The sequence below is a fragment of the Synchiropus splendidus genome, chromosome 3 (genome assembly GCF_027744825.2).
Source record: "Synchiropus splendidus isolate RoL2022-P1 chromosome 3, RoL_Sspl_1.0, whole genome shotgun sequence".
Classification (NCBI taxonomy): domain Eukaryota; kingdom Metazoa; phylum Chordata; class Actinopteri; order Syngnathiformes; family Callionymidae; genus Synchiropus; species Synchiropus splendidus.
Window position 1 is genome coordinate 9,029,687 of NC_071336.1, and position 24,368 is coordinate 9,054,054.

Sequence of the window (24,368 nt, forward strand, 5' to 3'; positions counted from 1 at the left end):
AGAGCTACAATCTATTTTCCATAAAACTTAAATAGAGATGTGCTTTTTCTGTGCTACAGCAATACATTCAACACTGAATGATAGGCAGAAGTGCAAACTAATGGTTCTGCCACTCAAAGTCTCTAGATGATGAAGATCTTCATCACTGACGACAACATCAGGACTGTTCCGTCGAGAAAGGTGCTGTTTTGTGTTCACAAATATCAACCAGCTCAAGTTTATTTATGTTCATAAGCAAATACCAAAATTCGATGATCCAGGAAAAACAAGAATGAGGATCAAATAAAATACGTTAAAACACTCAATATATACACAGGTAAAGGTATACTGTAAATATATAACAGGAATAAAAAACAAAGTCAGAAGCAGCACATAGCGGGTTGGCAGGCAGCATAAACAGTTGTCTTTTATCCTTCAAAAAGAGTTCATTTGTCCTGAGGCGTTCTGACCTGAGGCCGGGCGATTCTCATCTAGGGAGGGAAACAAGGCAGCAATAAGTAAACACCTTTCAACTTCAATTGTACTTTTCTATGTCATGTCCAGTTGAGTAGCAGTTGAACTTTGGTACCTGATCTCAGGAGGCTTTGATATAGAGGATCAAAAATGAAACCTTGCCAGAGGATTTATTTGGCATGAATGTGCCTTTTTAATGCAGCATTTATTGCATCAGCCCTAAATTCCAAATCAAGCCAAATTTTTTTTTTTTTCATCCAGGATCAGGTGAAAATAAAACGCTACGTTCAGAGCTTCAGAGTTTTGTGATAGTTTACTGACCGGTGGGTTGGAGGGAGTCACCCTCGAATTGGAGTTGACGGAGTTCCCAGTGGAGCGAGGAGAATGTCCATCAGAGCCAGGCCTGCTGTCCCAACCAGGGCTGGGCTGTCGGTTGTTGGAGTACAGAGGTGCTGAATTCACCCTGTAGACAGGCGTGGGTCGCTGGCTCATCTGCTCCTCTGTGCTTGTGCTCCATTCATCATGTATGTACGTGGGGTTTCTATAATCATCTGCTGGGAAAACATCTCAAGGTCACAAACAAGTCTCCACCAACACTCACTTGGTCCGACCTCTTCAGTTTCACGGCACCATCTGACCCAACATGGGCATCTCAAAGATAAATCCTTCATGAGGATTTGAAAAACCTGAACAATGGAAGACAAACTCTACAAAGCTATGACTGAAAAAAGATTTAGAATTCCATGGGTTTGCAGAACATTTACTTATATGGTACACCGAAAGTAAGGGATGCCGTCAGGCTGAAGAAGGAGTCCTATCGGGTCTTGATGGCCTGTGGGACTCCTGAGGCAGCTGATGTGTACCGGCAGGCCAGGCGTGCCGCTTCCCGTGCAGTCTTGGAGGCAAAAACTCGGGTCTGGGAGGAGTTCGGAGAGGCCATGGAGGAGGACTATTGGTCGGCCTCGAAGAAATTCTGGCAAACCGTCCGTCGCCTCAGAAGGGGGAAGCAGTGCCTCACCAGTGCTGTTTACAGCGAGGGTGGGAGACTGCTGACCTCGACTGGTGATGTTGTCGGGCGGTGGAAAGAATACTTCGAGGGTCTCCTCAATCCCGTCGTCACGTCTTCCACTCAGGAAGCGGGGACTGAGGACTCGGATGGCTCTCTCATCACCCGGGCCGAAGTCACCGAGGTTGTTCGTAAGCTCCTCGGTGGTAGGGCCCCGGGAGTGGATGAGATCCGTGGATGTTGTAGGGCTGTCGTGGCTGACACGTCTCTGCAACATCGCGTGGCAGTCGAGGACAGTGCCTCTAGATTGGCAGACCGGGGTGGTGGTCCCCCTGTTTAAGAAAGGGGACCGGAGGGTGTGTTCCAACTATAGGGGGATCACACTCCTCAGCCTCCCTGGAAAGGTCTATTCCAGGGTACTAGAGAGGAGACTTCGGCCAATAGTCGAACCTCAGATCCAGGAGGAACAGTGTGGTTTTCGTCCCGGTCGTGGAACACTGGACCAGCTCTATACCCTCCACCGGGTGCTCGAGGGATCATGGGAGTTCGCCCAACCAGTCCACATGTGCTTTGTGGATTTGGAGAAGGCGTTCGACCGTGTCCCTCGCGATGTCCTGTGGGGGGTGCTCCGGGAATATGGGGTGCGGGACCCTCTGCTAGGGGCTGTCCGCTCCTTGTATGACCGGAGCAGGAGCATGGTTCGCATTGCCGGCAGGAAATCAGACCTGTTCCCGGTGCATGTTGGTCTCCGCCAGGGCTGCCCTTTGTCACCGGTTCTGTTCATCACTTTTATGGACAGAATTTCTAGGCGTAGCCAGGGGGCGGAGGGGATCCGGTTCGGGAACCACAGAATTTCATCTCTGCTATTTGCGGACGATGTTGTTCTGCTGGCCTCATCGGACCGGGACCTTCAGCATGCGCTGGGTCGGTTTGCAGCCGAGTGTGAAGCGGCCGGGATGAGGATCAGCACCTCCAAGTCTGAGGCCATGGTTCTCGACCGGAACACGGTGGTTTGCTCTCTCCAGGTTGGTGGAGAGTTCTTGCCTCAAGTGGCGGAGTTTAAGTATCTCGGGGTCTTGTTCTCGAGTGAGGGAAAAAGGGAGCGTGAGATTGATAGACGGGTTGGTGCAGCGGCAGCAGTGATGTGGTCGCTGTATCGGACCGTCGTGGTGAAGAGAGAGCTGAGTCACAAGACGAAGCTCTCGATTTACCGATCGATCTACGTTCCCACCCTCACCTATGGTCACGAGCTTTGGGTAGTGACCGAAAGGATGAGATCGCGGATACAAGCGGCTGAGATGAGTTTCCTCCGCAGGGTGGCTGGGCGCACCCTTAGAGATAGGGTGAGGAGTTCGGTCATCCGGGAGGAGCTCGGGGTGGAGCCGCTGCTCCTCCACATCGAGAGGAACCAGCTGAGGTGGCTCGGGCATCTGATCCGGATGCCCCCTGGACGCCTCCCTGGGGAGGTGTTCCGGGCATGTCCTACCGGGAGGAGACCCCGGGGAAGACCCAGGACTCGCTGTAGAGATTATGTCTCCGGTCTGGCCTGGGAACGCCTCGGGATCCCCCGGGAGGAGCTGGAGGAGGTTTGTGCGGACCGGGAAGTTTGGGCTTCCTTGCTCCGAATGCTGCCTCTGCGACCCGACCCCGGATAAGCGGCAGAAGAAGGTGAAAGGTGAAGGTGAAAGGTACTTAAAGAGCCTATATCGCACAGGTTTTGTTGATTGAGAACCACAAGATTGAGGAAGGCTTAGCAGGAGGAATTTGGCCATCCACCAAGACTTGTTGATGAGCACCCATGGATGTAGTCTGGGGATCATTCACCACATTCACCTCATGGAGGTCTTGCTAGCTATGCGAAACAACTGAGACCAGGAAACAGAGCATCATGTCACCTTTTTAAAGAATAGATTTCCTGTAAACCCAGCACCTACCTGAGTTGTTTGGCTCAGTGGAGCTGTTTGAGCGCGACCACTGGAAGTCCTCTTTCAGACACTGGTTCACCAGCTTCTCCTTCAGGTCTCGTTTCCTAAAAAGGGCAACAGTGTCCAGTCATGAAACATACTTAGGGAAAAAGATCGTTTTCAAACTTAGAGAAATACAATACATCAAGTATGGATGAAGGTACACAGTTTGTCTTGACTATCATGAGAACAGGGCCAGAAGATGGAGCTCCTTACCATTCCAGCCTTTGTTTCTTGATTATTTTGTATGACGTCAGGCCAGCCACAGTCAGTACGAGGCCAACAAGGGTGGCACCAAACCCTGCACCAAATGCAGTCTTGTGCACTGGATATGCACAGTCTGCAGCCAAGTACCACATGTGGTCCAAGCAACTGAAATAATGGAGGGCAGCAGTTCAATGACAGCGATCGCTCACTTCAGCCACACACATAAAGGCCACATGGAGCAAAACAAAACCTTGAGAAAGGAACAGAAATCTTAGATTCAAATACTCTGACATAAAATGATGCGTCCAACCTGAGCAAAACTTGGATTTTTAAAATCATAAACAGACGTAGTTAGCATGTAAAACATCGAGAGTCAAGTGTTGACCCCTTTATCTGGGCTGCTGACTGTGTAGGGCGACATCCATGTTTGAGTTGAGGACAATAAATAGACCCTTGAACAGAAACAATTGTTGGCTTCAATAAATGTTCACAATGATTATTGAATATGACACAAGTATCAGGTCAGGTACAGGTTTGCTATTCCACTTATTGTATTTCCAGTCACTTACTCGCAGTAAGCGCCGTCTGCTCTGATCTGGCAGAGTGACCTGCTGTAGCATTTTTTAAATGTTGAATGGCGCTCGGAGCATGGCGTCACACACACGATGCCTCCTGTCGCAGTTTCCTTTGCTTCATAGAGATGAGTCAAATTTTTATTCTCCACAAAGGAATCACAGATCTCTGGAGGAGAGATCGAAAGCTGTGTTAGACTTTGACATCCCTTCATCAAATGCATCAAGTTATGTTTAAGAATTCTTTCATGGTTTGAAGTGAACCAAATCCTGTGTCCACATTCTGTACGTTCGCAGTACTCTGGTCATTATTCGTGCTAGATTGGCTCTGTGAGAATGATCTTTGAGATCTAACAATAGCATTCACTTGCAGGAAAATTCAACATCTACATGATGATAAAAGCGGCTCCTTCAGAAATAAGAGGAAATCTGCTCTGGAGCAAAACTGGTGATATTCGACAGGCAAACCCACGGTTATTCAAAAGCTCCTCTTCACTGTCGACATCGAAGGTAGGTTCACCTGTGACGTTGAATGGACAACCTGCAAGCGACAAAAAAATCAAGATACAACATGAAGAGCCAATAGTTATTGAGCACATGACATGACATTGTGACATTGTGGTCATACTTTTTGTACAGTTGTACAGCTGATTAACAGCAATGATGACTGAGTCAGCGTCCGTCAGATACTCTTCCACAAAGGAGCTGTTGTTGGGAATCTCCAACACAACGTCGTGGGTGACGTTTACACTAGGGTTGGAAAAAAAAATCAAGAAATGTATCAGACACTGATACTGATATTTATAAATATATACAGTACAGGTCAAGAGTTTGGACACTCCTTCCCATTCAACGCTTTTTCTTTATTTGACTTGATCATGACTTCTCACGTTGTAGATTCTCAGTCAAGACATTGAAACTGTGAATGAACACGTGGAGTTATGTACTTAACAAAAGAGGTGAACTAATTGAAAACATGTTTTACATTCTAGTTTCTTCAAAACAGCCACCATTTGCTTTGACTGCTGCTTTGCTCACTCTTGGTATTCTGGCGCTGAGCTTCATGTAGCCACCTGATAAGGTTTCCACTCCACAGCTGTGCCTATGTCTAGTGGAATGCTCTACCTAATAAGTGGAATGTCTCGCTTTATCAATGGGGTGGGGACCATCAGTTGTGTTGTGCAGAAGTCAGGTCAATACACAGCCGACAGTCCTATTGGACAACAGTTAAAATTCAAAGTATGGCAAGAACCAATCAGCTGACGAAAGATAAACGAGTGGCCATCATTATTTGATGAAAGGCAGCTCAGTCAGTCCAGAAAATTGCAAAGACTGGAGTGACAAAAACCATCAAGCACTACAGCGAAACTGGCACACGAGGACTGACCCAGGAAAAGAAGACCCAGAGTCACCTCTGCTTCTTAGGATGAGTCACCAGCACCTCAGAGACCAGATGAATACCACACAGAGTTCTAGCAGAAGACCCATCTCTAGAACAACTGTCAAGAGGACACCTTCAGAGGAGGAGCCTTCATGCTCAAATGGTTGGGAAACCACTGGGAGGGAGAGGCAACAAGCAGAAGTTTTGTTGGTAACTCTGTTGGGGATTTATTCAAAATTGAAGGCACATTGAGCCAGCATGGCTACCACCGCATCCTGCAGCAACATGTCATCCCATCTTGCTTGTGTTAAGTGGGACGGTCATGTATTGTCCAACAGGACAATGACCCCAAATACACCTCCAGGCTGGGGAAAGGACCGAGTAGGAGAGTGATGGAGTGCTGTGGCAGATGACCTGGCCTCCATGGGTCACCCGCCCTGAATCCAATCAACATGGTTTGGGTTGGGCTGGACCTCAGAGTGAAGGCAAAGGAGCAAGTGCCACCTCCTCGAGCTCCTTCAAGACTGCTGGAAAACCTTGTCAGGTGGCTTCCTCTTGAAACTTGTCTTGGCAAGAGTGTGCAAAGCAGTCACCAGAGCAAAGGGTCGCTATTTTGAAAAAAATACAAAATAAATCTAGTTTCTATGTTTCTAGTTATCTGGTTTTGTTAGTTTCGATGCCTTCAGTGAGAATCTACAATGCAAATAGTCATGAAGACAAAGAAAACGCATTGAAAGAGAAGGTGTGTCCAACCTTTTGGCCTGGACTGTGTGTGATTCTGTTTCATAGTGCTGGTGTGAGTATCGATCATTGAGTGTCTTCCTCCTTTTCTTTGAAACTGGAGCCTGTATTGGATCCCTCTATTTTTATATCTGAATCACATGTGACACATCTGACCACTGTTTAGACAAATAGGACAGGACTCATGGACCAAAATGGACATATGGGACTGGAAGCTCATGTTTGGAGAGTGACACACACAAGTCATGGATCCAAACATAATGACCGTTAAAGTTTGAGGTGTGAGATCCTGCATTTTGACAATTATCAACAAAATCCTTCTTAATTTTAGCACAAATGGATCATTTGGAGGGTAAAAGTCAGTATGTTTTCATATGATGACATTTCATTACCCAGAGACAGGAGCTGGTGGGCGACTGGTGGCAGCCATGACCTGGGCTTCCATTCTCACCTAGAATCATCACATTGACATCCAGTTATAGTGCATCAGTCATCATGCTGGAGAATGAATTCCCTTACCGCAGCCAAAATGTTGCCTGACAGACGGATCGGAAGATAACCAGGGCTGTCAGTGTCATGGAAAAGAAGAGTCGATGTCAGTGGTCCTGCGGCTGTGATGTGACCAGGATTATTGGTAGATAAAAATCCATTACCTGACGCTGGTGACCTCTATTGTTTTAAAATAGGAAATGTTGGTGCTCCTGTAATAAATCTCCATCTGAAATGGTCACATGACAAAAAGTCACATACACAGTTGTTACAACAACGACACAAACAATCCACAATTGACAGCATGTACCTGCTGAGTGAAGTTGCCGACAAAGGCTTTGTACTGCACAGACGACGTGTCGTCATAACGCTCGTCATACTCCTCATCGATCACCATGCTGACCACCACAGTTGCGTTGATTGTCACTGTATTGGGTGGGAAGGATGTGGTTTGAATGATGTGAATGAACCTCTCTTGAATTTGATAGAACATGTTTGTTTACCTGGCATCACTTCATCCACGAATTCACAGAAAGTCCCGGAGAATCCAATTGGACACAAACAGACTGTCCCATTTTTAGTTCCTCCATTCAGACAGACAATAGGTTTAGGTGTGGATGCTGCTGTGGTAAATGTGGGGGTGGTAGTCTCTATAGGTGGAGTACTTTTTGCAGCAGTCGGTTTTGATGGAGTAGTTTCAGCAGTAGTCGGTCTTGATGGAGTAGTTTCAGCTGGAGTCGGTCTTGATGGAGTAGTTTCAGCAGGAGACGGTTTTGAAGGAGTACTTTCAGCAGTAGTCGGTTTTGATGCAGTCGTTTCATCAGGAGTCGATTTTGATGGAGTAGTTTCAGTTGGAGTCGGTCTTGATGGAGTAGTTTCAGCTGGAGTCGGTCTTGATGGAGTAGTTTCAGCAGGAGATGGTTTTGATGGAGTACTTTCAGCAGTAGTCGGTTTTGATGGAGTAGTTTCATCAGGAGTCGATTTTGATGGAGTAGTTTCAGCTGGAGTCTGTCTTGATGGAGTAGTTTCAGCAGGAGACGGTTTTGAAGGAGTAATTTCAGCAGTAGTTGGTTTTGATGGAGTAGTTTCAGCAGTAGTTGGTTTTGATGCAGTAGTTTCAGCAGTAGTCGGTTTTGATGGAGTAGTTTCAGCAGTAGTCGGTTTTGAAGGAGTAGTTTCAGCAGGAGACGGTTTTGATGGAGTAGTTTCATCAGGAGTCGATTTTGATGGAGTAGTTTCAGCTGGAGTCGGTCTTGATGGAGTAGTTTCAGCAGGAGACGGTTTTGAAGGAGTAATTTCAACAGTGGTTGGTTTTGATGGAGTAGTTTCAGCAGTAGTTGGTTTTGATGCAGTAGTTTCAGCAGTAGTCGGTTTTGATGGAGTAGTTTCAGCAGGAGTCGGTCTTGATGGCGCAGTTTCAGAAGTAGTCGGTCTTGATGGAGTAGTTTCAGCAGGAATCGGTCTTGATGGAGTAGTTTCAGCTGGAGTCGGTCTTGATGGAGTAGTTTCAGCAGGAGACGGTTTTGATGGAGTACTTTCAGCAGTAGTCGGTTTTGATGCAGTAGTTTCATCAGGAGTCGATTTTGATGGAGTAGTTTCAGCTGGAGTCTGTCTTGATGGAGTAGTTTCAGCAGGAGACGGTTTTGAAGGAGTAATTTCAGCAGTAGTTGGTTTTGATGCAGTAGTTTCAGCAGTAGTAGGTTTTGATGGAGTACTTTCAGCAGTAGTCGGTTTTGAAGGAGTAGTTTCAGCAGGAGACGGTTTTGATGGAGTAGTTTCATCAGGAGTCGATTTTGATGGAGTAGTTTCAGCTGGAGTCGGTCTTGATGGAGTAGTTTCAGCAGGAGACGGTTTTGAAGGAGTAATTTCAACAGTGGTTGGTTTTGATGGAGTAGTTTCAGCAGGAGTCGGTCTTGATGGAGTAGTTTCAGCTGGAGTCGGTTTTGAAGGAGTAGTTTCAGCAGTAGTCGGTCTTGATGGAGTAGTTTCATCAGGAGTCGATTTTGATGGAGTAGTTTCAGCTGGAGTCGGTCTTGATGGAGTAGTTTCAGCAGGAGACGGTTTTGAAGGAGTAATTTCAACAGTGGTTGGTTTTGATGGAGTAGTTTCAGCAGGAGTCGGTCTTGATGGAGTAGTTTCAGCAATAGTCGGTTTTGATGGAGTAGTTTCAGCAGTAGTCGGTCTTGATGGAGTGGTTTCTGCAGAAGTCGGTTTTGATGGAGTAGTTTCAGCAGTAGTCGGTCTTGTTGGAGTAGTTTCTGCACTAGTCGGTTTTGATGGCGTAGTTTCAGCAGGAGTCGGTCTTGATAGAGTAGTTTCAGCAGTGGTCGGTTTTGAAGGAGTAGTTTCAGCTGGAGTCGGTTTTGAAGGAGTAGTTTCAGCAATAGTCGGTTTTGATGGAGTAGTTTCAGCTGGAGTCGGTTTTGATGGAGTAGTTTCAGCAGTAGTCGGTCTTGATGGAGTAGTTTCAGCTGGAGTCGGTTTTGAAGGAGTAGTTTCAGCAATCGTCGGTTTTGATGGAGTAGTTTCAGCAGTAGTTGGTCTTGATGGAGTAGTTTCTGCAGAAGTCGGTTTTGATGGAGTAGTTTCACCAGGTGTCGGTCTTGATGGAGTAGTTTCAGCAGTAGTCGGTCTTGATGGATTAGTTTCAGCAGTAGTCGGTTTTGATGGAGTAGTTTCAGCAGTAATTGCTTTTGATGGAGTAGTTTCCGCAGGTGTCAGTCTTGATGGAGTAGTTTCAGCAGTAGTCGGTCTTGATGGAGTAGTTTCAGCAGTAGTTGGTTTTGATGGAGTAGTTTCTGGAGAAGTCGGTTTTAATGGAGTAGTTTCAGCAATAGTCGGTTTTGATGGAGTAGTTTCAGCAGTAGTAGCTTTAGATGTAGTAGTTTCAGCAGTAATTGCTTTTGATGGAGTAGTTTCAGTTGGTGTCAGTCTTGATGGAGTAGTTTCAGGAGTAGTCGGTCTTGATGGAGTAGTTTCTGCAGAAGTCGGTTTTGATGGAGTAGTTTCACCAGGTGTCGGTCTTGATGGAGTAGTTTCAGCAGTAGTCGGTCTTGATGGAGTAGTTTCAGCAGTAATTGCTTTTGATGGAGTAGTTTCCGCAGGTGTCAGTCTTGATGGAGTAGTTTCTGCAGAAGTCGGTTTTGATGGAGTAGTTTCAGCAGTAGTTGCTTTAGATGTAGTAGTTTCAGCAGTAATTGCTTTTGATGGAGTAGTTTCAGTTGGTGTCAGTCTTGATGGAGTAGTTTCAGGATTAGTCGGTCTTGATGGAGTAGTTTCAGCTGGAGTCGGTTTTGAAGGAGTAGTTTCACCAATAGTCGGTTTTGATGGAGTAGTTTCAGCAGTAGTTGCTTTAGATGTAGTAGTTTCAGCAGTAATTGCTTTTGATGGAGTAGTTTCAGTTGGTGTCAGTCTTGATGGAGTAGTTTCAGGAGTAGTTGGTCTTGATGGAGTAGTTTCAGCTGGAGTCGGTCTTGATGGAGTAGTTTCAGCAGTAGTCGGTCTTGATGGAGTAGTTTCATCAGGAGTCGATTTTGATGGAGTAGTTTCAGCTGGAGTCGGTCTTGATGGAGTAGTTTCAGCAGGAGACGGTTTTGAAGGAGTAATTTCAACAGTGGTTGGTTTTGATGGAGTAGTTTCAGCAGGAGTCGGTCTTGATGGAGTAGTTTCAGCAATAGTCGGTTTTGATGGAGTAGTTTCAGCAGTAGTCGGTCTTGATGGAGTGGTTTCTGCAGAAGTCGGTTTTGATGGAGTAGTTTCAGCAGTAGTCGGTCTTGTTGGAGTAGTTTCTGCAGTAGTCGGTTTTGATGGCGTAGTTTCAGCAGGAGTCGGTCTTGATAGAGTAGTTTCAGCAGTGGTCGGTTTTGAAGGAGTAGTTTCAGCTGGAGTCGGTTTTGAAGGAGTAGTTTCAGCAATAGTCGGTTTTGATGGAGTAGTTTCAGCTGGAGTCGGTTTTGATGGAGTAGTTTCAGCAGTAGTCGGTCTTGATGGAGTAGTTTCAGCTGGAGTCGGTTTTGAAGGAGTAGTTTCAGCAATCGTCGGTTTTGATGGAGTAGTTTCAGCAGTAGTTGGTCTTGATGGAGTAGTTTCTGCAGAAGTCGGTTTTGATGGAGTAGTTTCACCAGGTGTCGGTCTTGATGGAGTAGTTTCAGCAGTAGTCGGTCTTGATGGATTAGTTTCAGCAGTAGTCGGTTTTGATGGAGTAGTTTCAGCAGTAATTGCTTTTGATGGAGTAGTTTCCGCAGGTGTCAGTCTTGATGGAGTAGTTTCAGCAGTAGTCGGTCTTGATGGAGTAGTTTCAGCAGTAGTTGGTTTTGATGGAGTAGTTTCTGGAGAAGTCGGTTTTAATGGAGTAGTTTCAGCAATAGTCGGTTTTGATGGAGTAGTTTCAGCAGTAGTAGCTTTAGATGTAGTAGTTTCAGCAGTAATTGCTTTTGATGGAGTAGTTTCAGTTGGTGTCAGTCTTGATGGAGTAGTTTCAGGAGTAGTCGGTCTTGATGGAGTAGTTTCTGCAGAAGTCGGTTTTGATGGAGTAGTTTCACCAGGTGTCGGTCTTGATGGAGTAGTTTCAGCAGTAATTGCTTTTGATGGAGTAGTTTCAGCAGTAATTGCTTTTGATGGAGTAGTTTCAGCAGTAATTGCTTTTGATGGAGTAGTTTCCGCAGGTGTCAGTCTTGATGGAGTAGTTTCAGCAGTAGTCGGTCTTGATGGAGTAGTTTCAGCAGTAGTTGGTTTTGATGGAGTAGTTTCTGGAGAAGTCGGTTTTAATGGAGTAGTTTCAGCAATAGTCGGTTTTGATGGAGTAGTTTCTGCAGAAGTCGGTTTTGATGGAGTAGTTTCAGCAGTAGTAGCTTTAGATGTAGTAGTTTCAGCAGTAATTGCTTTTGATGGAGTAGTTTCAGTTGGTGTCAGTCTTGATGGAGTAGTTTCAGGAGTAGTCGGTCTTGATGGAGTAGTTTCTGCAGAAGTCGGTTTTGATGGAGTAGTTTCACCAGGTGTCGGTCTTGATGGAGTAGTTTCAGCAGTAATTGCTTTTGATGGAGTAGTTTCCGCAGGTGTCAGTCTTGATGGAGTAGTTTCTGCAGAAGTCGGTTTTGATGGAGTAGTTTCAGCAGTAGTTGCTTTAGATGTAGTAGTTTCAGCAGTAATTGCTTTTGATGGAGTAGTTTCAGTTGGTGTCAGTCTTGATGGAGTAGTTTCAGGATTAGTCGGTCTTGATGGAGTAGTTTCAGCTGGAGTCGGTTTTGAAGGAGTAGTTTCACCAATAGTCGGTTTTGATGGAGTAGTTTCAGCAGTAGTTGCTTTAGATGTAGTAGTTTCAGCAGTAATTGCTTTTGATGGAGTAGTTTCAGTTGGTGTCAGTCTTGATGGAGTAGTTTCAGGAGTAGTTGGTCTTGATGGAGTAGTTTCAGCTGGAGTCGGTTTTGAAGGAGTAGTTTCACCAATAGTCGGTTTTGATGGAGCAGTTTCAGCTGGAGTTGGTCTTGATGGAGTAGTTTCTGCAGAAGTCGGTTTTGATGGAGTCGTTTCAGCAGTAGTCGGTTTTGATGGAGCAGTTTCAGCAGTAGTCGGTTTTGATGGAGTAGTTTCAGAAGGTGTCGGTCTTGATGGAGTAGTTTCAGCAGTAGTTGGTTTTGATGGAGTAGTTTCACCAGTAGTCGGTCTTGATGGATTAGTTTCAGCAGTAGTCGGTTTTGATGGAGTAGTTTCAGCAGTAATTGCTTTTGATGGAGTAGTTTCCGCAGGTGTCAGTCTTGATGGAGTAGTTTCAGCAGTAGTCGGTCTTGATGGAGTAGTTTCAGAAGTAGTTGGTTTTGATGGAGTAGTATCTGCAGAAGTCGGTTTTGATGGAGTAGTTTCAGCAATAGTTGGTTTTGATGGAGTAGTTTCAGCAGTAGTAGCTTTAGATGTAGTAGTTTCAGCAGTAATTGCTTTTGATGGAGTAGTTTCAGTTGGTGTCAGTCTTGATGGAGTAGTTTCAGCTGGAGTCGGTCTTGATGCAGTAATTTCAGCAGTCGTCGGTTTTGATGGAGTAGTTTCAGCAGTAATTGCTTTTGATGGAGTAGTTTCCGCAGGTGTCAGTCTTGATGGAGTAGTTTCAGCAGTAGTCGGTCTTGATGGAGTAGTTCCAGCAGTAGTTGGTTTTGATGGAGTAGTTTCTGCAGAAGTCGGTTTTGATGGAGTAGTTTCAGCAATAGTCGGTTTTGATGGAGTAGTTTCAGCAGTAGTTGCTTTAGATGTAGTAGTTTCAGCAGTAATTGCTTTTGATGGAGTAGTTTCAGTTGGTGTTAGTCTTGATGGAGTAGTTTCAGGAGTAGTCGGTCTTGATGGAGTAGTTTCAGCTGGAGTCGGTTTTGAAGGAGTAGTTTCACCAATAGTCGGTTTTGATGGAGTAGTTTCAGCAGTAGTTGCTTTAGATGTAGTAGTTTCAGCAGTAATTGCTTTTGATGGAGTAGTTTCAGTTGGTGTTAGTCTTGATGGAGTAGTTTCAGGAGTAGTCGGTCTTGATGGAGTAGTTTCAGCTGGAGTCGGTTTTGAAGGAGTAGTTTCACCAATAGTCGGTTTTGATGGAGTAGTTTCAGCTGGAGTTGGTCTTGATGGAGTAGTTTCAGCAGTAGTCGGTTTTGATGGAGCAGTTTCAGCAGTAGTCGGTTTTGATGGAGTAGTTTCAGAAGGTGTCGGTCTTGATGGAGTAGTTTCAGCAGTAGTTGGTTTTGATGGAGTAGTTTCAGCAGTAGTTGTTTTTGATGGAGTAGTTTCAGCAGTTGTTACTTTCGATGGAGTAGTTTCACCAGTAGTCGGTCTTGATGGAGTAGTTTCTGCAGTACTCGGTTTTGATGGAGTCGTTTCAGCAGTAGTTGGTTTTGATGGAGTAGTTTCAGCAGTAGTTGCTTTAGATGGAGTAGTTTCAGCAGTAATTGCTTTTGATGGAGTAGTTTCTGCAGGTGTCAGTCTTGATGGAGTAGTTTCAGCTGGAGTTGGTTTTGATGGAGTAGTTTCAGCAGTAGTTGGTTTTGATGGAGTAGTTTCAGCAGTAGTTGGTTTTGATGGAGTAGTTTCAGCAGTAGTTGGTTTTGATGGAGTAGTTTCAGCAGTCGTCGGTCTTGATGGAGTAGTTTCAGCAGTCGTCGGTCTTGATGGAGTAGTTTCAGCTGGAGTCGGTTTTGATGGAGTAGTTTCAGCAGGAGTCGCTCTTGATGGAGTAGTTTCAGCAGTAGTTACTTTAGATGTAGTAGTTTCAGCAGTAATTGCTTTTGAAGGAGTAGTTTCAGCAGGTGTCAGTCTTGATGGAGTAGTTTCAGCAGTTGTCGGTCTTGATGGAGTAGTTTCTGCAGAAGTCGGTTTTGATGGAGTAGTTTCAGCAGTAGTCGGTTTTGATGGAGTAGTTTCACCAGGTGTCGGTCTTGATGGAGTAGTTTCAGCAGTAGTCGGTTTTGATGGAATAGTTTCAGCGGTAGTTGGTTTTGATGGAGTAGTTTCAGCAGTTGTAGGTTTTGAATCAGTAGTTTCAGAAGTTATGGGTTTTGATGGAGTAGTTTCAGCAGTAGTCGGTCTTGATGTAGCAGTTTCAGAAGTAGTCGGTCTTGATGGAGTAGTTTCACCAGTAGTCGGTCTAGATGGAGGAGTTTCAGCAGGAGTCGGTCTTGTTGGAGTAGTTTGAGCTGTAGTCGGTTTTGATGGAGTACTTTCAGCATTAGTCGGTCTTGATGGAGCAGTTTCAGAAGTAGTTGTTTCTGTTGTAATGGTATCAGTCATGGTTGGTTCAGATGTAGCAGTGCCAGCAGTAGTTGTATCTGTTATAATGGTATCAGTTGTGGTTGGTTCAGATGTAGTAGTTCCATCTATAGTTGTTTCTGTTGTAATGGTATCAGTCGTGGTTGGTTCAGATGTAGTCGTTCCAGCAGTAGTTGTTTCTGTTGTAATCGTATCAGTTGTGGTTGGTTCAGATGTAGTAGTTCCATCTATAGTTGTTTCTGTTGTAATGGTATCGGTCGTGGTTGGTTCAGATGTAGTCGTTCCAGCAGTCGTTGTTTCTGTTGTAATGGTATCAGTTGTGGTTGGTTCAGATGTAGTAGTTCCATCTATAGTTGTTTCTGTTGTAATGGTATCAGTCGTGGTTGGTTCAGATGTAGCAGTGCCAGTAGTAGTTGTTTCTGTTGTAATGGTATCAGTCGTGGTTGGTTCAGATGTAGCAGTGCCAGCAGTAGTTGTTTCTGTTGTAATGGTATCAGTCGTGGTTGGTTCAGATGTAGTAGTATCATCAGTAGTTGTGTCTGTTGCAATGGTGTCAGTCGTGGTTGGTTCAGATGTAGTAGTTCCTGCAGTAGTTGTTTCTGTTGTAATGGTATCAGTCGTGGTTGGTTCAGATGTAGTAGTTCCAGTAGTAGTTGTTTCTGTTGTAATGGTATCAGTCGTGGTTGGTTCAGATGTAGTAGTTCCAGTAGTAGTTGTTTCTGTTGTAATGGTATCAGTCGTGGTTGGTTCAGATGTAGTAGTTCCATCTATCGTTGTTTCTGTTGTAATGGTATCAGTCGTGGTTGGTTCAGATGTAGTAGTATCGTCAGTAGTTATTTCTGTTGTAATCGTATCAGTCGTGGTTGGTTCAGATGTAGTAGTTCCATCTATAGTTGTTTCTGATGTAATGGTATCAGTCGTGGTTGGTTCAGATGTAGCAGTGCCAGCAGTAGTTGTTTCTGTTGTAATGGTATCAGTCGTGGTTGGTCCAGATGTAGTAGTTCCATCCATAGTTGTGTCTGTTGCAATGGTGTCAGTCGTGGTTGGTTCAGATGTAGTAGTTCCAGCAGTAGTTATTTCTGTTGTAATGGTATCAGTCGTGGTTGGTTCAGATGTAGTAGTTCCAGTAGTAGTTGTTTCTGTTGTAATGGTATCAGTCGTGGTTGGTTCAGATGTAGTAGTTCCATCTATAGTTGTTTTTGTTGTAATGGTATCAGTCGTGGTTGGTTCAGATGTAGTAGTTCCATCTATTGTTGTTTCTGTTGTAATGGTATCAGTCGTGGTTGGTTCAGATGTAGCAGTGACAGCAGTCGTTGTTTCTGTTGTAATGGTATCAGTCGTGGTTGGTTCAGAGGTAGTAGTTCCAGCAGCAGTTGTTTCTGTTGTAATGGTATCAGTCGTGGTTGGTTCAGATGTAGCAGTGCCAGCAGTAGTTGTTTCTGTTGTAATGGTATCAGTCGTGGTTGGTTCAGATGTAGTAGTTCCATCTATAGTTGTTTCTGTTGTAATGGTATCAGTCGTGGTTGGTTCATATGTAGCAGTGACAGCAGTAGTTGTTTCTGTTGTAATGGTATCAGTCGTGGTTGGTTCAGATGTAGTAGTTCCAGTAGTAGTTGTTTCTGTTGTAATGGTATCAGTCGTGGTTGATTCAGATGTAGTAGTTCCAGCAGTAGTTGTTTCTGTTGTAATGGTATCAGTCGTGGCTGGTTCAGATGTAGTAGTTCCAGCAGTAGTTGTTTCTGTTGTAATGGTATCAGTCGTGGTTGGTTCAGATGTAGCAGTGACAGCAGTAGTTGTTTCTGTTGGAATGGTGTCAGTCGTGGTTGGTTCAGATGTAGTAGTATCATCAGTAGTTGTGTCTGTTGCAATGGTGTCAGTCGTGGTTGGTTCAGATGTAGTAGTTCCAGCAGTAGTTATTTCTGTTGTAATGGTATCAGTCGTGTTTGGTTCAGATGTAGTAGTTCCAGTAGTAGTTGTTTCTGTTGTAATGGTATCAGTCGTGGTTGGTTCAGATGTAGTAGTTCCATCTATAGTTGTTTCTGTTGTAATGGTATCAGTCGTGGTTGGTTCAGATGTAGTAGTTCCAGTAGTAGTTGTTTCTGTTGTAATGGTATCAGTCGTGGTTGGTTCAGATGTAGCAGTATCATCAGTAGTTGTGTCTGTTGTAATGGTATCAGTCGTGGTTGGTTCAGATGTAGTAGTATCATCAGTAGTTGTGTCTGTTGCAATGGTGTCAGTTGTGGTTGGTTCAGATGTAGTAGTTCCAGCAGTAGTTATTTCTGTTGTAATGGTATCAGTCGTGGTTGGTTCAGATGTAGTAGTTCCATCCATAGTTGTTTCTGTTGTAATGGTATCAGTCGTGGTTGGTTCAGATGTAGTAGCTCCATCTATAGTTGTTTCTGTTGTAATGGTATCAGTCGTGGTTGGTTCAGATGTAGTAGTTCCATCTATAGTTGTTTCTGTTGTAATGGTATCAGTCGTGGTTGGTTCAGATGCATTAGTATCGTCAGTAGTTATTTCTGTTGTAATCGTACCAGTCGTGGTCTGTTCAGATGTAGTAGTTCCATCTATAGTTGTTTCTGTTGTAATGGTATCAGTCGTGGTTGGTTCAGATGTAGTAGTTCCAGCAGCAGTTGTTTCTGTTGTAATGGTATCAGTCGTGGTTGGTTCAGATGTAGTAGTATCATCAGTAGTTGTGTCTGTTGCAATGGTGTCAGTCGTGGTTGGTTCAGATGTAGTAGTTCCAGCAGTAGTTATTTCTGTTGTAATGGTATCAGTCGTGGTTGGTTCAGATGTAGTAGTTCCAGTAGTAGTTGTTTCTGTTGTAATGGTATCAGTCGTGGTTGGTTCAGATGTAGTAGTTCCATCCATAGTTGTTTCTGTTGTAATGGTATCAGTCGTGGTTGGTTCAGATGTAGCGGTATCATCAGTAGTTGTGTCTGTTGCAATGGTGTCAGTCGTGGTTGGCTCAGATGTAGTAGTATCATCAGTAGTTGTGTCTGTTGTAATGGTGTCAGTCGTGGTTGGTTCAGATGTAGTAGTTCCAGTAGTAGTTGTTTCTGTTGTAATGGTATCAGTCGTGGTTGGTTCAGATGTAGTAGTTCCATCCATAGTTGTTTCTGTTGTAATGGTATCAGTCGTGGTTGGTTCAGATGTAGTAGTTCCATCCATAGTTGTTTCTGTTGTAATGGTATCAGTCGTGGTTGGTTCAGATGTAGCAGTATCATCAGTAGTTGTGTCTGTTGCAATGGTGTCAGTCGTGGTTGGTTCAGATGTAGTAGTTCCAGTAGTAGTTGTTTCTGTTGTAATGGTATCAGTCGTGGTTGGTTCAGATGTAGTAGTTCCAGTAGTAGTTGTTTCTGTTGTAATGGTATCAGTCGTGGTTGGTTCAGATGTAGTAGTTCCATCCATAGTTGTTTCTGTTGTAATGGTATCAGTCGTGGTTGGTTCAGATGTAGCAGTATCATCAGTCGTTGTTTCTGTTGTAATGGTACCAGTCGTGGTTGGTTCAGATGTAGCAGTATCATCAGTAGTTGTGTCTGTTGCAATGGTGTCAGTCGTGGTTGGTTCAGATGTAGTAGTTCCAGTAGTAGTTGTTTCTGTTGTAATGGTATCAGTCGTGGTTGGTTCAGATGTAGTAGTTCCAGTAGTAGTTGTTTCTGTTGTAATGGTATCAGTCGTGGTTGGTTCAGATGTAGTAGTTCCATCCATAGTTGTTTCTGTTGTAATGGTATCAGTCGTGGTTGGTTCAGATGTAGCAGTATCATCAGTCGTTGTTTCTGTTGTAATGGTACCAGTCGTGGTTGGTTCAGATGTAGCAGTATCATCAGTAGTTGTGTCTGTTGCAATGGTGTCAGTCGTGGTTGGTTCAGATGTAGTAGTATCATCAGTAGTTGTGTCTGTTGCAATGGTGTCAGTCGTGGTTGGTTCAGATGTAGTAGTTCCAGCAGTAGTTATTTCTGTTGTAATGGTATCAGTCGTGGTTGGTTCAGATGTAGTAGTTCCAGTAGTAGTTGTCTCTGTTGTAATGGTATCAGTCGTGGTTGGTTCAGATGTAGTACTTCCATCCATAGTTGTTTCTGTTGTAATAGTATCAGTCGTGGTTGGTTCAGATGTAGCAGTATCATCAGTAGTTGTGTCTGTTGCAATGGTGTCAGTCGTGGTTGGCTCAGATGTAGTAGTATCATCAGTAGTTGTGTCTGTTGTAATGGTGTCAGTCGTGGTTGGTTCAGATGTAGTAGTTCCAGTAGTAGTTGTTTCTGTTGTAATGGTATCAGTCGTGGTTGGTTCAGATGTAGTAGTTCCAGTAGTAGTTGTTTCTGTTGTAATGGTATCAGTCGTGGTTGGTTCAGATGTAGTAGTTCCATCCATAGTTGTTTCTGTTGTAATGGTATCAGTCGTGGTTGGTTCAGATGTAGCAGTATCATCAGTAGTTGTGTCTGTTGCAATGGTGTCAGTCGTGGTTGGTTCAGATGTAGTAGTTCCAGTAGTAGTTGTTTCTGTTGTAATGGTATCAGTCGTGGTTGGTTCAGATGTAGTAGTTCCATCCATAGTTGTTTCTGATGTAATGGTATCAGTCGTGGTTGGTTCAGATGTAGTAGTTCCATCCATAGTTGTTTCTGTTGTAATGGTGTCAGTCGTGGTTGGTTCAGATGTAGTAGTATCATCAGTAGTTGTGTCTGTTGCAATGGTGTCAGTCGTGGTTGGTTCAGATGTAGTAGTTCCAGCAGTAGTTATTTCTGTTGTAATGGTATCAGTCGTGGTTGGTTCAGATGTAGTAGTTCCAGTAGTAGTTGTTTCTGTTGTAATGGTATCAGTCGTGGTTGGTTCAGATGTAGTAGTTCCAGTAGTAGTTGTTTCTGTTGTAATGGTATCAGTCGTGGTTGGTTCAGATGTAGTAGTTCCATCCATAGTTGTTTCTGTTGTAATGGTATCAGTCGTGGTTGGTTCAGATGTAGTCGTTCCATCCATAGTTGTTTCTGTTGTAATGGTATCAGTCGTGGTTGGTTCAGATGTAGTCGTTCCATCCATAGTTGTTTCTGTTGTAATGGTATCAGTCGTGGTTGGTTCAGATGTAGTAGTTACAGTAGTAGTTGTGTCTGTTGCAATGGTGTCAGTCGTGGTTGGTTCAGATGTAGTACTTCCATCCATAGTTGTTTCTGTTGTAATGGTATCAGTCGTGGTTGGTTCAGATGTAGCAGTATCATCAGTAGTTGTGTCTGTTGTAATGATGTCAGTCGTGGTTGGCTCAGATGTAGTAGTATCATCAGTAGTTGTGTCTGTTGTAATGGTGTCAGTCGTGGTTGGTTCAGATGTAGTAGTTCCAGTAGTAGTTGTTTCTGTTGTAATGGTATCAGTCGTGGTTGGTTCAGATGTAGTCGTTCCATCCATAGTTGTTTCTGTTGTAATGGTATCAGTCGTGGTTGGTTCAGATGTAGTAGTTCTATCCATAGTTGTTTCTGTTGTAATGGTATCAGTCGTGGTTGGTTCAGATGTAGTAGTTCCATCCATAGTTGTTTCTGTTGCAATGGTGTCAGTCGTGGTTGGTTCAGATGTAGTAGTATCATCAGTAGTTGTGTCTGTTGCAATGGTGTCAGTCGTGGTTGGTTCAGATGTAGTAGTTCCAGTAGTAGTTGTTTCTGTTGCAATGGTATCAGTCGTGGTTGGTTCAGATGTAGTAGTTCCAGTAGTAGTTGTTTCTGTTGTAATGGTATCAGTCGTGGTTGGTTCAGATGTAGTAGTTCCATCCATAGTTGTTTCTGTTGTAATGGTATCAGTCGTGGTTGGTTCAGATGTAGTAGTTCCATCCATAGTTGTTTCTGTTGTAATGGTGTCAGTCGTGGTTGGTTCAGATGTAGTAGTATCATCAGTAGTTGTGTCTGTTGCAATGGTGTCAGTCGTGGTTGGTTCAGATGTAGTAGTTCCAGTAGTAGTTGTTTCTGTTGCAATGGTGTCAGTCGTGGTTGGTTCAGATGTAGTAGTTCCATCCATAGTTGTTTCTGTTGTAATGGTATCAGTCGTGGTTGGTTCAGATGTAGCAGTTCCAGCAGTAGTTATTTCTGTTGTAATGGTATCAGTCGATGTTGGTTCAGATGTCGAAATATCATCAGTAGTTGTGTCTGTTGTAATGGTATCATTCGTGTTTGGTTCAGGTCCAGATCTAATAGCTGCACTGAAAGATGACTGATCTTGTTCAAAAAAAACACTGGATCGATAAGCTTCACTGTCTGTCAGTGAGACACTAGAGGGACCTGACGCAGCAGTCTTTTTCCAGAATTTCTGCCAGTTCTCTGCGCCCAGATGTTCTGAAAAACAAAAGGTTTTACACACTCAGATTGAATCTCACTTCTCTGCTGAATCCAGGATGGACAGAGTCACAGTCATAAATGCAAATCACACACGTCTGGCCACTGGGCGATGAGGACTGTTGTCGGCAGATGCTTCATGTCACTTGCAAAGTAACTTGTAATCTCACATTTATTTTTAAATTTAAGTGATCAGTTCAGTGAATAAGTGGGGAATCCCTGGACTGTCGTCTTCTACAGAAACTATGGCAACACTGTTCAGAAGTGCCTCCTCACCTGATCTTTACAGTTTGAAATCATGCCTTGTAGAGAACCGTTCCAGATGACTCACTCATGGAGATGACACAAGTCCGACCTCCTACTTTGTTGGCTGTTGACTTCCACTATCATTATCAGATAGAATTACAGACATGCATTTATGTTACCTTACATTTCCTGTTCGAGACATTGTCAAATTCTCAATCCCAGGGAAATTTCGGCTGCATTGATGCAAACTATTCAGTACTGTGAACTTACCTCATAATCCTCTCACGTAACCTCACACTGCAATTGTGTGATATTACGGAGCCAAAAAATCCAGTTACGTAGCGCTGAGTTCATTATTTATTTGTTTATTGGTGTGATCAATAAAAGAGTGAACACACTTCTTTTTTTTTTTCCGTACAACAGATAAGAGCACACGACGGAACACTTGAGTTCACAGTTTTGTCAGTGCCAAAGTTGGAAATGGATTGAAACTTGTTCACTTGGAGGCACGTGACATTTTCATCCAGGGTTTGCCTTTAGTCAGTTCATGTCATTGACATGTCACTAGTAAGGCTGTAGATATGCTCATGCTCCTCCCAAATCTTCTTCATCATGTTCCGCAGTGTTCCACTGGAACACATGTGGAGTCATTTCAAAACTGCTTTCCCCCTGTATTACAATTTATTCTTGAATATTCTTGATAGGTTTGGGCTACTAAAAAATTGGAAATGTTTCAACTCACCGTTTGCCGAACATAAGCCGCAGAGTAGCGTCCCCACAAGGAAGAAATGTAAAGAAAGAGCCATGGCCAGGTTACATCCCTGGCCCAAAGTGGCGATGTGTGATCCCAAAAATGAGCGGTGCCGATGGCGGAGGTGGAGAACTGAACCTGGGATATCAAGAGAGCACACCTGAGAGTGAGACTGCCGTCTCTGACTCCTGCATCACCCTGAGAGGGTGGAGAGGCGTCCCAGACAAAGATAAGGAGATTTTACGGCGGAGCTCAAGAGCAAATTCCAGGCATTTTGATATTTACAGCTCAATAAAACACTAATCTTGATGGTTAATGGTGCACTGTTATTGTCTTTTCCAAATCAAATCAGCCAGGAGGCACTTCAGATGTCTGGGTTGTGTTTGGTGACAAGAGCCTTGATCGTCTTTGACTCGAACTTCACGGCAACATTCTCCTGCTCTTCCTACCTACGACCTTCTCGTACTTCTCTCCTGAATTGTCTTGTCCCCATCCCTCTCATCATTTTCCTTGTCTTCTTCCCATCATCTTAGGCGCCCTAGACTTTCTTCTCTTTTTTGGCTACCCTTCTTCACTTCACCTCTTTTCCTCTACCTCTCTTCCCATCCTTTTCTTCTGTTCATTTTTCCTCCCCTCTTTTTCTTTTCTTTGTGTTCTTCTGCTCCTTCTTCTCCGACTCCCATTCCTTCTTTGACTTCTTCATCTCCAACTTGAGGTAATCCAGTCTCGGTCAAAGCAATGGGAAAGAAAAAGTCAACAGTGGTTGCTGAAAACACACTTGAATTATGACACGAGGTGTGAAAACGCAGTCACAAATATGCCAGAATTGAACGAGCCAATGTGCTCATTCAACCACAAAACTCTGTTGAAGCAGAATCCAGGAAACAGAGATGAAAAAGAGACATTTGACGCCACTGCTCCGAGCTGATTGTTTCATGAGACAAAAGTCACAGGTGAGATCTGAACCACATTGTCACCATGGTCAAAAATGTGTCCCATATTTTCACTATTGTCCCCAGATGGACTAAAATGGGAAAATGGATATAATAGATCTGGAAAATAATAGGAAAATATACCTAAGAAATGTATCTTTATTGATATCGCTCCTCTCAGAACACTGCTAACAAGTGCCACAAAGATTACCAGGCAGACTGGCTGATTAAATGACTTTCTATCAGCCACCAGAGGTTTTGCCACAACAGCATCTTTGACTTGCCTCTTGGACCCAGCAGCTTTTGGAAACAATAGAGAATTTTATTGGCTGCTGATATGGAACTTGGAGAACTGTTTTTCAACCGGGGTGTGGCGGCACACTAGTGTGTGTGAGAGACTGCAGGTGTGCAGTGGGAAGACGATCCAGTTCGATCCATTTGTCCAGAGACAGAGATGGGAAATGTGACGACATTCGCATTCTTTCTAGACACTATACAGTCGATCGACAGTATGTTGATGCGCTGATCGGTCCATCAAAGCAGCGCTGTTGTAGTGCGCGCCGCTCCTCTGCCCACACTCAGCGAAGAAGCCGCTCACATGCGCAACTTCCAGCTGTTTTTATACCTGATGCACCTCTAACTTGAATGTTCCTTGTCAGATCCGTGGTGCCAAAAACTGTCCGCACCGTAGAGCTAACTGCTAACGTGGCGTCTCACTTCAGAACTTTATCGATACACAGACTGTCAAAGTTTGCTTTGTGGTTTAAAAGTTGGCGAAAAACTCCAAAATGTGAAGAGAAAAGAAAGCTGAGGATTTGTCTCAAAATGACAATAAAATCATGCAAAAGAATGATAAAATTGAAACAGTTATTTAAAGGAAATAAATAAATCTGTAAGGAACATAGACGGGAGACCCACATGCAGCAGACAGAGACTGGAGGTTGAGTTCACCAATTTAATTGAGCTCACTTCTAATACTAATTCTCAGTATAGAAGGAGTCAAAAATATGAAAATATAAACCGAAACACTCTCTACTACTAACTAACAAAGAGGTCAGAGAAACAAAGGTAACTCTAAAACAACATGAGATGGCAAGAGTCCAAAAAACAGTCAAATGAGTCACAAGCATCCGTGAGCGCGTAACAAGTCCAGGAAGGCGAAACAAGTCCACAGGATCGGGGGGAAGGTACAGACACACTGGGAAAACAAAAGAGACCAATCGGCAAAACTCACACACGAAAAGCGCATGGCAAAATGTCCTCGGTTCAGAGAGGAATCATCCAAGATGTTGAGTCGAACACGACGGGTCATACCAGGCTGAACACATGAGACAGTGTTCAAATAGTGAGCGGGGATGATCGCAGGGTTGGCTTCAGGTGTGTGTGTGTGCGTGTCTGTGGTGGGAAAAAGACCCCCAATCCTGGAATAGAGGCGGAGAAAAAGGCAGGAGCAGGAAGCAGTCCAAACCAAAATGAACCGACGGAGGGCGGTTCGTGACAAAATCAATGCTAATATATGTTGCCATATCGCCTGCACCTTTCTTTGTTTCTGCAAATAGATTGTCAGTAGGTACAGTTTTTCATGAA

At 44.0% G+C, this 24,368-nt stretch overlaps 1 protein-coding gene across 1 annotated transcript; it reads right to left on the reverse strand.

Moving 5' to 3' along the window:
* Nucleotides 1–18,681: 18,681 nt before the first annotated feature.
* Nucleotides 18,682–19,464, reverse strand: LOC128755937 (integumentary mucin C.1-like; the record flags this gene model as incomplete). Its single annotated transcript, XM_053860047.1, has 2 exons — nucleotides 18,682–18,744; nucleotides 19,402–19,464. Coding segments are annotated over 2 exons (126 nt in total), but the record flags the coding sequence as incomplete, so codon positions are not given.
* Between the last annotated feature and the right edge of the window lie 4,904 nt (nucleotides 19,465–24,368).